General features: G+C 44.7%; 1 protein-coding gene across 1 annotated transcript; it reads right to left on the bottom strand.

Moving 5' to 3' along the window:
• Positions 1–13,544: 13,544 nt before the first annotated feature.
• Positions 13,545–14,249, bottom strand: LOC147960596 (uncharacterized). The gene has a single exon (XM_087533437.1). The coding sequence runs from the start codon at positions 14,247–14,249 to the stop codon at positions 13,545–13,547; it is 705 nt and encodes a 234-aa protein (XP_087389563.1).
• Between the last annotated feature and the right edge of the window lie 692 nt (positions 14,250–14,941).

Below are 14,941 nucleotides of genomic sequence, written 5' to 3'. Positions count from 1 at the left end.
GCCCTCGATGCGGCTATATCTCCTACGTGTCGAAGCACGACTTAGAGGCATAACCGCATTGAAAGCAATGTCGCAAGTAAGGCAATCTTCACACTTGGCCTCGAGCGTAGCCCACATATCCTTGCCGTTGTCAAATGACATATACGAATTCATAATGGAGTCATCAGGAACACTCATAAGAGCGCCTTTAAAGAGAGTATCGATCTTCTCAAAAGCTTCCAGCTGTGCTGGATTAAGATCGCCCTCAGGCTTTCCCTTAGTGGCATTGTAGCAGCTCATGGTCTGAAACAAGTAGACTGCTCTCGTGTGCCACCTCTTATATTGCACCCCCTTAAAGGCAGGCGGCTTCAAATGCGCAGTAAAACCACTCGGAGTAAATTGCCTATGATCAGGTTTTTGGATTGTTGGAAATATGAGCAAATTACTACGAGATTTAATTCGAATAAACAGAAGATAAATCATGACGTCAATAGCAGAGATTAAACTAATCATGTGAACTAGCATAGTAGATGAACAGATCACATCTAGGGCACATACTAGAAACATGAATTCTACCACGATCTCGAACAGGAAGGATAGAATCACATACGGTGTAGCGAGAGCAGCACCGCCGCATTGACATTGTCGCCCATGTCATCGAGGATGAGGTTGCCGAGGTTGGGGAAGAAGTCGTCGCTGCCAGCAGTCGCGCGAGTGCGCTCCCTAAAAACCTAATCGCCCCTCTCCCGTACAGGATCACGAAAGGCGGGGCTCCGAAGGCCCGTTGTCCCTTCACCCGGTGCACGCCGAAAGGAAGGATGGAGAAGACTTACTCGACGGCGCAATAATCTGGAACGGTGGTGCGAAACCATAAGAAGTGGCGGCGGCTAGGGTAGACGTTTGCCTGACTATATAGTGCGGGCCGGGTAGTTAGATCGTGGGAGTAAGCCCCACATCGGCGTGGCGTGGCGAGGCGTGGCGTGGCGAGGTGGGCAAGGAGGAGGAGCGCGCGTGTAGGTCTCCTCTTCTCATGCTCATACAAGTGGTAGAAGAGCTCACCTTATAAAGAGGTGCAAGTCTCTCTCAACTTCTGTGGTGGGACTAAACTCTAGTTTCACTCACTCCACTCATATGTGTGCATGAATGGGCCAAGAGAATTTCAGAATTTTAGTTGAGCTTTGGGCCAAAGACCTACTAGCAAAATTCCAACACATGTCTCTTTTGCTCGCCCTTCCCTCCGCAGCGAACCCATTTTTCGCATCCAATCTTCTCCTTTCCCCTCATCTTCGGCTACTCATCCGCGAACACCCAAATGTTGCCCTGCCTTCTGCCGCCGAGTCTCTTGTCACTGAGTCCCTAGGTGTTCGACAATAGTCAAACACCCTAGACTGCTGACCCTAGCATCCATCTCGCCTAAAGGGCTCGTGTGTATGGGCTGGCTTGTTAGCACCCGGCCCTCGTTCGTTCTACGTACGGATCCTTTCCACCTTTTTATCTATCGGTTTCATTTTTCTCTTCATTGTTTTTTTTCATATTTTTCATTCACTTTTTCACAGTGTTTACTGTCTTCTTCTTTCTTTGTTTGTTTTCCATTCTTACTAGGATTTTTGGTTTAGTTTATTTCTTTCCTTTGTTTTTCTTTGTCTCTTTGTGTTCCTTTCTTGTTTTCTTAGTGATTTTCTTTGTTTTCTTTTTACATTTTTCATATACATCAGGAATAGTATATGCATGTTTAACATTTTTTAAATACGCGACCAACATTTTTGAAAACTTATATTTTTTATGTCTACTTTTTACATACATGGTGTCATTTTTTTGTATACACCAAGAACATTTTTCATATACGCGTTTACATTTGTAAATACATGATTAAAAATTAATGAAACATATATTTTAAATATTTACTTTTTCCATAAACATTATAGATTTTTTATACATCAAAAACATTTTATATATATGCATTTAACATTTTTCAAATACTTGATTAATATTTCTTATGTCTATTTTTTCATTCCATATTTTCAATACATCACAAAAATTTTATATACACATTTAATATTCTCTGAACAATTTATTAATATTTTAAAATTTTATATTTTTTTGCCTAATTTTCTCGATATACATTGTACATTCTTTTATACATCGAAAACATATTACTATGCGCTTTTGACATTTTCGAAATGCATGAATAACATTAAAAATGAAAACTGTGTTTTTGGATTTCTACTATTTTCCATACGCATTATACGTTTTATGTATGCATCAGAAACATTTTTCTATGCATATTTAATATTTTGAATGCGTGATTAACGTTTTTATACTTTTATACATATAGTAATTTTTAACATAGTTGTTTTCAGAATATTCGAGATACAAGAAAAAAATGAAATAATAAAACAAAACAACGAACAAAAAATTGTAGAAACAAAAATGGACGAAAAAAGCACTGAAGTCCTGTGTACTCGGTGGGACGGGCTAATCGGGCTTCTTTCTGAAGCGATAGGCCCTAGTGTCTCCCTTCAAGCGGGGGACATGGGCGCGCCCGACAGTTGCGTCGCACCCGATACTGCAGCGGCCCAGTCACCTCGTGGGCTCATCGCGCTGATGTCCCACTAACATCCCACATTTATGATTCTAAAAAAACATCACACATTTATTTTTTTACTTTAGTTTATATTTTGAAAAATAATAAAATGATATAGTATGAGAAAATAATTAAGTTATACTTTTAAAAAGTGTTTATTGCACATTAAAAACGTAAATATTGTGTAAAAAATGTTTGCTCAACTTTTTGAAAATATCTCTACCATTCAAGAAATATTATTACTTGAAAACAAAATATGAGCATTTGAAAAATGTTCAAGCGTTTCAATAGCATGTACCAGTCATTCAAACAATGTCTTTGTAAAATTAAAAAATGTACCTTACATTTAGAAAGATGTTCACATATTTCAAACAAAATGCTTGCGACATTTTATTAACAAACATATTTATTATATGTAATGAAAAGATAACATGGCTCGAAGAAAATTAATCACATCATAAAAAAATGTTAACATGTGTTTAAAAATATCTTCAAAACAAGTTTGAAAAATTCCTGGATGTATACAAAAATGTCCAATTTGTATGAAAATAGTGGACATGAAAACATATATTTGCAAAAATGTTTACAAGTATTTATAAAATGTTAAATGTGTATACCAAAATGTTCCAAATATATAAAAGTTGTAGACATGTGTTGGAAAATAAAGAAGAAAACCCAAATAAACCAATAAAACAGAGAAGGAAACAAAGAAGAAGAAGTAAAGAAGCAAGAAAACCATTAAAACACGTAAAAAACAAAACTCAATAATGCAAGACTATTCTTCAACGTATCCCTTTCGGGGCCGACCCAAGAGCAGCAAGCAGGGCTGGCCTCGGGGCAATCGGTATGGGTGACATATAGCTTTGGCGCCCATGCACACCACACCCAAACGAAATGTGGGTAATGCACTTTGAGTATCTTGGCATGCACAGTGTATCCTATTTGGCACCTTAAGCGCGATTTACTTCGTGAATGGCACATAGCGCCCCCACACGTTTAGTAAATGATGGCGCCAGACCCATGTAAGAACGATGCTTCTAGCCCTTTTTTTATTTCCCCCTCTGGTTTCTATGTTGTTTTTTTGTTTATTTTTATTTTTTGTGTTTCACGCTTTTTTGTGAACAATTTTCAAATATCTACTTTTCCCAATTCTTGAACTTTTTTAAGTTTCATGAACGTTTTTAAAATTCAAGAACTTTTTTAATATTCATCAGTATTTTTGAATACATGTCAACTTTTTAGACCTATGAAAATTTTGAATCCTCAAAACCCTTGAACTTATTTCAAATTTGTGAACTTTTTCAAATCTATGAGCTATTTTCAAATTCATGAACCTTTTTTTATAAATATGTTAAATTGTATAAATTTAAGTTTTTTTTCAAAATTATGACAAATTCTTTGAATTCATGAACTTTTTGAATTTTGATCACTTTTCCATATTCTTGAACTTTTTCTTAATGCATCAACTCTTTTCAAATTCAAGAACATTTGTTAAATACACAATTTTTTAACTTTCCCAACAAAATCCCAAATTCTTGAACCATTTTTCTAAATTTGTGATTTTTTTAATGTATGAATTTGGCTAAATCTGTTAAAAATCTAGAATTTGTTTTTATTTGCTTTTTTTAAAATCCAGTCACACCTTTATTTAAGCACCCCACACGGGGATTTCGTCCGAAATAGTCTGCAAAATAAAATCTGGAGGCACATGCGGCCACACCTTGCTTAACTTAGTTGAAACTGCTTCCTTAGCTAACAAGTGGGCAGCTTTATTAGCATCACGCCTAACCCACGAAATCTTCCAGCTCTCCCTCGAGGCCAGCAGATGCTTAACCTCCTCCACCACAGGCCCCAGCGGTGAGAAGTCCTTTTGCGTGCCTTGAAGTTTACATACGATCTCCTTGCAGTCCATCTCGATATGTAGGTTGGCAATGTTCCGCTCCTCAGCCACCTGTGCGGCCCTTCTGCATGCCAGGAGTTCAGTCCTTGCGGGGTCACTTCCCAGTGAAAGGACATGGCAAAAGCCTCCCAAGAAAGCACCATCATGGTTCCAAAATACCAGCCCGGCTCCACCGCTGTCCCCCCTTTCGATGTGGCTCCGTCGACGTTTACCTTCACCCACCCCATCTCCGGGGGCCTCCATTTCTCCTTCACCACCGGTGTGTTTTGCTTGCTCTTCTGGCCATGTATCTATTGCCACTCGCCCATTAGATGGAAGACTCTTTTTGCTATCATCTCTGCCTCCTCGATCCGCTGCCCATCGCGTGCATTATTCCTCGCGAGCCAGAGTGCATATGCACCCTGAACCATGACCGCTCGCTCGTCATCCGTAGCCTCCGCGAACCACGACATCAACCATCTCGACAACGCACTCTGGGAGCAAGCTGACTCCGGCGGGATCGCCACCGGTACCCCCAATTCTGACTGCATTATCTTCCAGAACTTAACAGAATGATAGCAACCCCAAAATCTATAGTAGTTTGTTTCTTCCCGCCCACACGCAGTGCAAAAAACACCCTGCTTGATCTTCCTCCTTAATAGTTCTGCTCCCACAGCAAGCCCGTTCTGAATCAACCTCCACATATGGATTTTAACTTTGCCCGGTGCGATCGTGTCCCAAAGGCTTAGCCAAGACTTGTGATCCACCACCGAGGATGAAGACTCCGACCGTCCGGATCTTACCCTCTTCTGGCTCATGCGTAGATGGTATGCCGAGCGGACCGTGAAGATACCATTCTTGGTGTAGTTCCAAGCTTGGTAGTCTTGCACCCCCGGACCCCCAACTGGTATTTGAAGAATCTCTTGAGCTTCATCCGGGGCGAACATTTCCTGCACTTTCCGTTTGTCCCATGAGAAGCCATCGGCTTCGAGCAGATCCCCAACACGTGTGATACCTGCTATGTAGCTTTGGCCCAGTGGCTTGAGGCTACTGCTCCTTGGGAGCAAATTATCATGGTGGATCAATACTCGTGAACCTTCGCCACTATGCCAGATCAAGCCGTCAACAAGGAGGTCGCGGCCATGCAAGATACTCCTGAAAGTGTATGATCCACCGGCAGGGCACGTTGCATTAAGAATCGACCCATCGGGAAAATACCGCACCTTTAGAACTCGTCCACACAGCGAGTTTGGCACTTGCAGCAAGCACCACGCTGCTTTGGCGAGAATTGCTTGGTTGAACGCTTTCGGGTCCCTAAAGCCCAGCCCTCCTTCATGCTTTCGTGTGCACATTTTGTCCCACCCAATCCAGTGCACCTTCTTATGACCATATGTTTCACCCCACCAGAAGTTTGAAGCAATAGATGACAGGTTCCTGCGCATTTTCTTCGTGAGTTGAAAACAGCTCATGGTAAAAGTTGGTGTGGATCACAGTCCGGATTTGACTAAAACCTCCCTTGCCATTTTTGATAAGCCTTGACCCTTCCATCCCGATACTTTGCCCTTAGCACTATCCTTGACGTACTTAAACGTACCATCCTTAGCCCTCCCCACCACCGTAGGGAGGCCTAAATATCGTTCACTCAGGGCCTCCTCCGTTATTCCAAGCACATGCTTGAGCTCATTCTTGTCTTCATCCGGGGTGTCTTTACCAAAAAAGATCGCTGATTTATGAAGGTTTACTTTCTGGCCCGATGCTGCTTCATAGTCATGCAATATGGAGCGTAGGGTCTCGACATTTTCCCTTGAACCCTCCACAAAGACCACTCTATCGCCAGCAAACAGAAGGTGGGTAACCGTTGGGCCACCACCTCCAAACGACACCCCTTGATGTTTCCCTCTCTCTGAGCCTCCTTCAGTAATGCAGAGAAGTCCTCCACACAAAACAAGAAAAGGTATGGAGAAAGCGAATCCCCCTGTCGAAGCCCTCTGGTGGGATCAAAACTCTCAGAGAGCCCACCGTCAAGTTTCACCGAGAATTTTGCAGACTTCACACATCTCATGACCATCTCTGTCCAGTGACCAGAGAAGCCAAACTTCAACAACATCTGTTCAAGAAAATCCCACTCAACTCTGTCATATGCCTTCATCATATCCAGCTTGACCGCACAGATAGGTTTCCTCCTTTTCCTCTTCCTAATAGCATGGACACACTCATATGCAACCAGCACATTATCAGTTATAAGTCTGCCCGGTACAAACGCACTCTGCTCCTCAGAGATCTGTTGGGGAACGCAGTAATTTCAAAAAATTTCCAACGCACACGCAAGATCATGGTGAAGCATAGCAATGAGAGGGGAGAGTGTTGTCTACGTACCCTCGTAGACCGGCAACGGAAGCGTTGACACAACGTAGAGGAAGTAGTCGTACGTCTTCCCTATCCGACCGATCCAAGTACCGAACATAAGACACCTCCGAGTTCTGCACACGTTCAACTCTGTGACGTCCCTCGAGCTCCAATCCAGCAAAACATTGATGGAGAGTTTTGTCAACACGACGGCGTGATGACGGTGATGATGTTCTACCGACGCAGGGCTTCGCCTAAGCACCGCTACGATATGACCGAGGTGGAATATGGTGGAAGGGGGCACCGCACACGGCTAAGGAACGATCACGAAGATCAACTTGTGTGTCATGGGGGTGCCCCCTTGCCCCCGTATATAAAGGAGGAAGAGGGGAGGTGCGGCCGGCCCTAGGGGTGCGCCTGGAGGAGTCCTACTCCCACCGGGAGTAGGACTCCCCCCTCTTGCCTTGTTGGAAAAGGAAGGGGGAAGGGAGAAAGAGGAAAGGGGGGCGCCCCCCTACCTTGTCCTATTCGTACTAGGGGGGAGGGGGAGCACGGCCTGCCCTAGCCGGCCCTCCTCTTCTCCCTTATGGCCCATGTAGGCCCAATAACCCCCGGGGGGTTCCGGTAACCCCCTGGTACTCCGGTAAAATCCCGATTTCACCCGGAACGTTTCCGATATCCAAATATACGCTTCCAATATATCAATCTTTATGTCTCGACCATTTCGAGACTCCTCGTCATGTCCATGATCACATCCGGGACTCCGAACAACCTTCGGTATATCAAAACACAAAAACCCTAATTACGATCGTCACCGAACTTTAAGTGTGCGGACGCTACGGGTTCGAGAACTATGTAGACATGACCGAGACACGTCTCTGGTCAATAACCAATAGCGGAACCTGGATGCTCATATTGGATCCTACATATTATACGAAGATCTTTATCGGTCAGACCGCATAACAACATACGTTGTTCCCTTTGTCATCGGTATGTTACTTGCCCGAGATTTGATCGTCGGTATCTTAATACCTAGTTCAATCTCGTTACCGGCAAGTCTCTTTACTCGTTCCGTAATACATCATCCCACAACTAACTTATTAGTTGCAATGCTTGCAAGGCTTGAGTGATGTGCATTACCGAGAGGGCCCAGAGATACCTCTCCGACAATCGGAGTGACAAATCCTAATCTCGAAATACGCCAACCCAACAAGTACCTTCGGAGACACCTGTAGAGCACCTTTATAATCACCCAGTTACGTTGTGACGTTTGGTAGCACACAAAGTGTTCCTCTAGTAAACGGGAGTTGCATAATCTCATAGTCATAGGAACATGTATAAGTTATGAAGAAAGCAATAACAACAAACTAAACGATCAAGTGCTAACCTAACGGAATGGGTCAAGTCAATCACATCATTCTTCTAATGATGTGATCCCGTTAATCAAATGACAACTCATGTCTATGGTTAGGAAACATAACCATCTTCGATCAACGAGCTAGTCAAGTAGAGGCATACTAGTGACACTCTATTTGTCTATGTATTCACACATGTATTATGTTTCCGGTTAATACAATTCTAGCATGAATAATAAACATTTATCATGATATAAGGAAATGAATAATAACTTTATTATTGCCTCTAGGGCATATTTCCTTCAGTCTCCCACTTGCCACAAATAAGTTGCACTATCATTATCAACTCTGCATCTTTTGGCTTCAACATTATGAATATGTGTATCACTATTATCGAGATTCATCAAAAATAGACCACTCTTCAAGGGTGCATGACCATAAAAGATATTACTCATATAAATAGAACAACCATTATTCTCTGATTTAAATGAATAACCGTCTCGCATCAAACAAGATCCAGATATAATGTTCATGCTCAACGCTGGCACCAAATAACAATTATTTAGGTCTAAAACTAATCCCGAAGGTAGATGTAGAGGTAGCGTGCCGACTATGATCACATGGACTTTGGAACCATTTCCCATGCGCATCGTCACCTCGTCCTTTGCCAGTGTTCGCTTAATCCGTAGTCCCTGTTTCGAGTTGCAAATGTTAGCAACAGAACCAGTGTCAAATACCCAGGTGCTACTGCAAGCTCTAGTAAGGTACACATCAATAACATGTATATCACATATACCTTTGTTCACTTTGCCATCCTTCTTATCCGCCAAATACTTGGGGCAGTTCCGCTTCCAGTGTCCAGTCTGCTTGCAGTAGAAGCACTCAGTTTCAGGCTTAGGTCCAGATTTGGGTTTCTTCTCCTGAGCAGCAACTTGCTTACTGTTCTTCTTGAAGTTCCCCTTCTTCTTCCCTTTGCCCTTTTTCTTGAAACTGGCGGTCTTGTTGACCATCAACACTTGATGCTCCTTCTTGATTTCTACCTCCGCAGCCTTTAGCATTGCGAAGAGCTTGGGAATTGTCTTATCCATCCCTTGCATGTTATAGTTCATCACGAAGCTCTGGTAGCTTGGTGGCAGTGATTGAAGAACTCTGCCAATGACACTATCAATAGGAAGATTAACCCCCAGTTGAGTCAAGTGATTATGATACCCAGACATTTTGAGTATATGTTCACTGACATAACTATTCTCCTCCATCTTGCAGCTATAGAATTTATTAGAGACTTCATATCTCTCAATCCGGGCATTTGCTTGAAATATTAACTTCAACTCCTGGAACATCTCATATGCTCCATGACGTTCAAAACATCGTTGAAGTCCCGATTCTAAGCCGTAAAGCATGGCAGACTGAACTATCGAGTAGTCATCAGCTTTGCTCTGCCAGACATTCATAACATCTGGTGTTGCTCCAGCAGCAGGCCTGGCACCTAGCGGTGCTTCCAGGACGTAATTCTTCTGTGCAGCAATGAGGATAATCCTCAAGTTACGGACCCAGTCCGTGTAATTGCTACCATCATCTTTCAACTTTGCTTTCTCAAGGAACGCATTAAAATTCAACGGAACAACAGCACGGGCCATCTATCTACAATCAAACATAGACAAGCAAGATACTATCAGGTACTAAGTTCATGATAAATTTAAGTTCAATTAATCATATTACTTAAGAACTCCCACTTAGAAAGACATCCCTCTAATATTCTAAGTGATCACGTGATCCAAATCAACTAAACCATAACCGATCATCACGTGAAATGGAGTAGCTTTCAATGGTGAACATCAATATGTTGATCATATCTACTATATGATTCACGCTCGACCTTTCGGTCTCAGTGTTCCGAGGCCATATCTGCATATGCTAGGCTCGTCAAGTTTAACCTGAGTATTCTGCGTGTGCAAAACTGGCTTGCACCCGTTGTAGATGGACGTAGAGCTTATCACACCCGATCATCACGTGGTGTCTAGGCACGACGAACTTTGGCAACAGTGCATACTCAGGGAGAACACTTTTATCTTGAAATTTAGTGAGAGATCATCTTATAATGCTACCGTCAATCAAAGCAAGATAAGATGCATAAAAGATAAACATCACATGCAATCAATATAAGTGATATGATATGGCCATCATCATCTTGCGCTTGTGATCTCCATCTCCGAAGCACCATCATGATCACCATCGTCACCGGCGTGACACCTTGATCACCATCGTAGCATCATTGTCGTCTCGCCAATCTTATGCTTCCACGACTATCGCTACCGCTTAGTGATAAAGTAAAGCATTACAGCGCAATTGCATTGCATACAATAAAGCGACAACCATATGGCTCCTGCCAGTTGCCGATAACTCGGTTACAAAACATGATCATCTAATACAATAAAATTTAGCATCATGTATTGACCATATCACATCACAACATGCCCTGCAAAAACAAGTTAGACGTCCTCTACTTTGTTGTTGCAAGTTTTACGTGGCTGCTACGGGCTTAGCAAGAACCGTTCTTACCTACGCATCAAAACCACAATGATAGTTTGTCAAGTTGGTGTTGTTTTAACCTTCGCAAGGACCGGGCGTAGCCACACTCGGTTCAACTAAAGTTGGAGAAACTGACACCCACCAGCCACCTGTGTGCAAAGCACGTCGGTAGAACCAGTCTCGCGTAAGTGTACGCGTAATGTTGGTCCGGGCCGCTTCATCCAACAATACCGCCGAACCAAAGTATGACATGCTGGTAAGCAGTATGAATTATATCGCCCACAACTCACTTGTGTTCTACTCGTGCACAACATCAACGCATAAAACCTAGGCTCGGATGCCACTGTTGGGGAACGCAGTAATTTCAAAAAAATTCCTACGCACACGCAAGATCATGGTGATGCATAGCAACGAGAGGGGAGAGTGTTGTCTACGTACCCTCGTAGACCGGCAACGAAAGCGTTGACACAACGTAGAGGAAGTAGTCGTACGTCTTCCCGATCCGACCGATCCAAGTACCGAACGTACGACACCTCCGAGTTCTGCACACGTTCAACTCGGTGACGTCCCTCGAGCTCCGATCTAGCAAAACGTTGAGGGAGAGTTTCGTCAGCACGACGGTGTGATGATGGTGATGATGTTCTACCGACGCAGGGCTTCGCCTAAGCACCGCTACGATATGACCGAGGTGGAATATGGTGGAAGGGGGCACCACACACGGCTAAGGAACGATCACGAAGATCAACTTGTGTGTCATGGGGTGCCCCCTTGCCCCCGTATACAAAAGGAGGGAGAGGGGAGGTGCGGCCGGCCCTAGGGGTGCGCCTGGAGGAGTCCTACTCCTACCGGGAGTAGGACTCCCCCCTTGCCTTGTTGGAAAAGGAAGGGGGAAGGGAGAAAGAGGAAAGGGGGGCGCCGCCCCCCCTTCCTTGTCCTATTTGGACAACGGGGGGTGGGGCGCACGGCCTGCCCTGGCCGGCCCTCCTCTTCTCCCTTATGGCCCATGTAGGCCCAATAACCCCCGGGGGGTTCCGGTAACCCCCCGGTACTCCAGTAAAATCCCGATTTCACCCGGAACGTTCCCGATATCCAAATATAGGCTTCCAATATATCAATCTTTATGTCTCGACCATTTCGAGACTCCTCGTCATGTCCGTGATCAAATCCGGGACTCCGAACAACCTTCGGTACATCAAAACACAAAAACCCTAATTACGATCGTCACCGAACTTTAAGCGTGCGGACCCTACGGGTTCGAGAACTATGTAGACATGACCGAGACACGTCTCCGGTCAATAACCAATAGCGGAACCTGGATGCTCATATTGGCTCCTACATATTCTACGAAGATCTTTATCGGTCAGACCGCATAACAACATACGTTGTTCCCTTTGTCATCGGTATGTTACTTGCCCGAGATTTGATCGTCGGTATCTTAATACCTAGTTCAATCTCGTTACCGGCAAGTCTCTTTACTCGTTCCGTAATACATCATCCCACAACTAACTTATTAGTTGCAATGCTTGCAAGGCTTGAGTGATGTGCATTACCGAGAGGGCCCAGAGATACCTCTCCGACAATCGGAGTGACAAATCCTAATCTCGAAATACGCCAACCCAACAAGTACCTTCGGAGACACCTGTAGAGCACCTTTATAATCACCCAGTTACGCTGTGACGTTTGGTAGCACACAAAGTGTTCCTCCGGTAAACGGGAGTTGCATAATCTCATAGTCATAGGAACATGTATAAGTTATGAAGAAAGCAATAACAACAAACTAAACGATCAAGTGCTAAGCTAACGAAATGGATCAAGTCAATCACATCATTCTTCTAATGATGTGATCCCGTTAATCAAATGACAACTCATGTCTATGGTTAGGAAACATAACCATCTTCGATCAACGAGCTAGTCAAGTAGAGGCATACTAGTGACACTCTGTTTGTCTATGTATTCACACATGTATTATGTTTCCGGTTAATACAATTCTAGCATGAATAATAAACATTTATCATGATATAAGGAAATGAATAATAACTTTATTATTGCCTCTAGGGCATATTTCCTTCAAGATCATGAAAGGGAGAACAACTTTCAAGCGATTAGCCAGTGCCTTCATCGCAATCTTATACAGTACGTTACATAAACTGATAGGGCGGAACTGTGCCAATAATTCAGGTGACTTTACTTTCGGGATCATTACAATTATCGTGTAATTGAAGCCATCGGGGGCCGCAGTTCCGGCGAGGAACTCACGAACTGCAGAACACACATCGTCCTTAACTAGCGCCCAGTGGTGTTGGTAGAACATGGCCGGGAGGCCGTCCGGGCCCGGCTCCTTCGTAGGCCCCATCTGGAAGAGAGCGACCTCTATCTTCGCATCAGTGAACGGAGCATCAAGTTTTGCATTCATCGCCTCTGTCATAGATTCCTCAATGTGTTGCAGCACGTTTTTGCCATCTCGCGAGCCCTCAGAAGCAAATAAGTGTGCATAGAACTGGGCCGCCATCCTCCTCATCCCTTTATCATCTGAACACTTCGACCCGTCCTCACGCTGAAGTGCCTTGACTGTGTTCTTACGTTTTCGGTGTGAGGCACGGTTTTGAAAATACTTAGTGTTTTGATCGCCCTCCTGCAACCAGTCTACGCGCGAACGTTGTATGTAAAACACCTCCTCCTCTCTCATACAGCTCATGTAGTTGGTTTTCGATCTCTTTGATCTCCTGTCTGTAGCCCGTCCTCGCAGGCCTCTCTTTTGCCTCGATCAGTTGCACTTTGAGATGCCCAATTTGCTTCCTGATAGAGCCAAAAACCCTTTGGCTCCACTCCTGCATGGATCTCGTGGCGGCCCGCAGGCTATTGCATGTTGTCGCTAGCTGGCCTCCTCCCCGATTGGCTGCATGTGCCTCCTCCCATGCAGCGGCCACCATTGTCTCATACTGCTCATGACGCACCCACGCTGCCTCGTACATGAATGGTCGCTGCTCGCGCTCGCCTTTGTCCCTGGTCGTTTCAATGCTTTTATGACTAGCGCCTGATGGTCTGATTCCTCCGTCATGACATGCATCACTTCAGTTGCCGGGAAAAGCTGAGCAAAGTCCCCGTTGCACGTCGCCCGGTCCAGCCGTACATGTATATTCTCTGCACCGTCTCTCTTGTTGTCCCATGTAAACGGATACCCGGAGAAGCTGAGATCTACCAAACCGCAGTCGGTCAGGCAGTCCTCAAAGAGTTCCTTCTGTCCTCTGTTTCTCAGATTACCACCTAGTTGTTCATCCTGGCTTCGAGCCTCATTGAAGTCGCCCGCGCATAGCCATGGCAGGTTATCCTGGGTACGAAGATAGCGCAGAGCATCCCACGTCCTCGATCTTTTATCCACACATAGCTCTCCATAGATTCCAATGAATCTAAAGGAGGCTCCATCACACGCGATCGTAGCATCTATGTAATATTGGCACCACGGCTTAACTGTGACCTCAATATGATCTCTCCACCATAGCGCCAATCCTCCACTCTTACCTTTGCAGTCCACCACCACCCCTTTTGTGAACCCCAAACTCCACTTGAGTCTCTCCATCGCTCCCGATCATTTTTTAGTTTCTGATAAAAATACCAACTATGGGTTGTATGACCTAATTAGGTCTCATAGCTCGCCAACTGCCGAGTCCAACCCCAAGCCTCGGCAGTTCCAGGCAAAGATAATCATACTCTCGGCAGCCCCGCCCCGTGGCAGGGTCCGCCGTTACCTTGTCAGTCTCCTCAATACGATCAAATACTGAGGATGTCTTCTGTCTAGTGTCACGAATAAAGGATTCATCCCCCTCATGCCTATCTCCATCCGCTTTTGGCACCCACATCTGACGCGGCCTTCTTTTCCTTGAGCTAGGTGTGCCTTGGGGGTTGTCTCCCCTCCTTCTTTCATCGAACTCTTGCCGAGGCTTTCGGACATAGTACCCCCTCTTCCTCTCCTGCGGGTAGGATGAATGGTACCCCTGCCTGATCTCGCCTCCTCTGCTCGAAGTCCCCTTCTCACAATGGCTCCTTTCTTCATATTGCTTCCGCTCATACTCCCTTTGCCATTGTTGCGCCTTGAGCTATTCCTTGAGATCCCTCTCCTTCTTCCTCTCAATTTCATGTCTCAGATATCTCTCTTCTGGCCAGCCGCCCCTAAGTTTCTCCTTGCTTGGGGAAATAACTATCCCTTTCTCTCGCCGGTTCTGCCCACCAGTGCGGGCATCCCCCGGACGATCGAAATCAGCATTCAGATTG

Source organism: Triticum urartu, chromosome 7A (genome assembly GCF_056163025.1).
Source record: "Triticum urartu cultivar PI428250 chromosome 7A, HENAU_Tu73, whole genome shotgun sequence".
Classification (NCBI taxonomy): Eukaryota; Viridiplantae; Streptophyta; class Magnoliopsida; order Poales; family Poaceae; genus Triticum; species Triticum urartu.
The sequence above is the reverse complement of the archived record's forward strand: the minus strand, read 5'-3'. Positions and strand labels throughout refer to the sequence as shown.

Bases quoted from the DNA above. Each gene is read 5' to 3' on its own strand.
- LOC147960596 (XM_087533437.1), bottom strand. From the start codon at position 14,249: ATGGAGAGACTCAAGTGGAGTTTGGGGTTCACAAAAGGGGTGGTGGTG.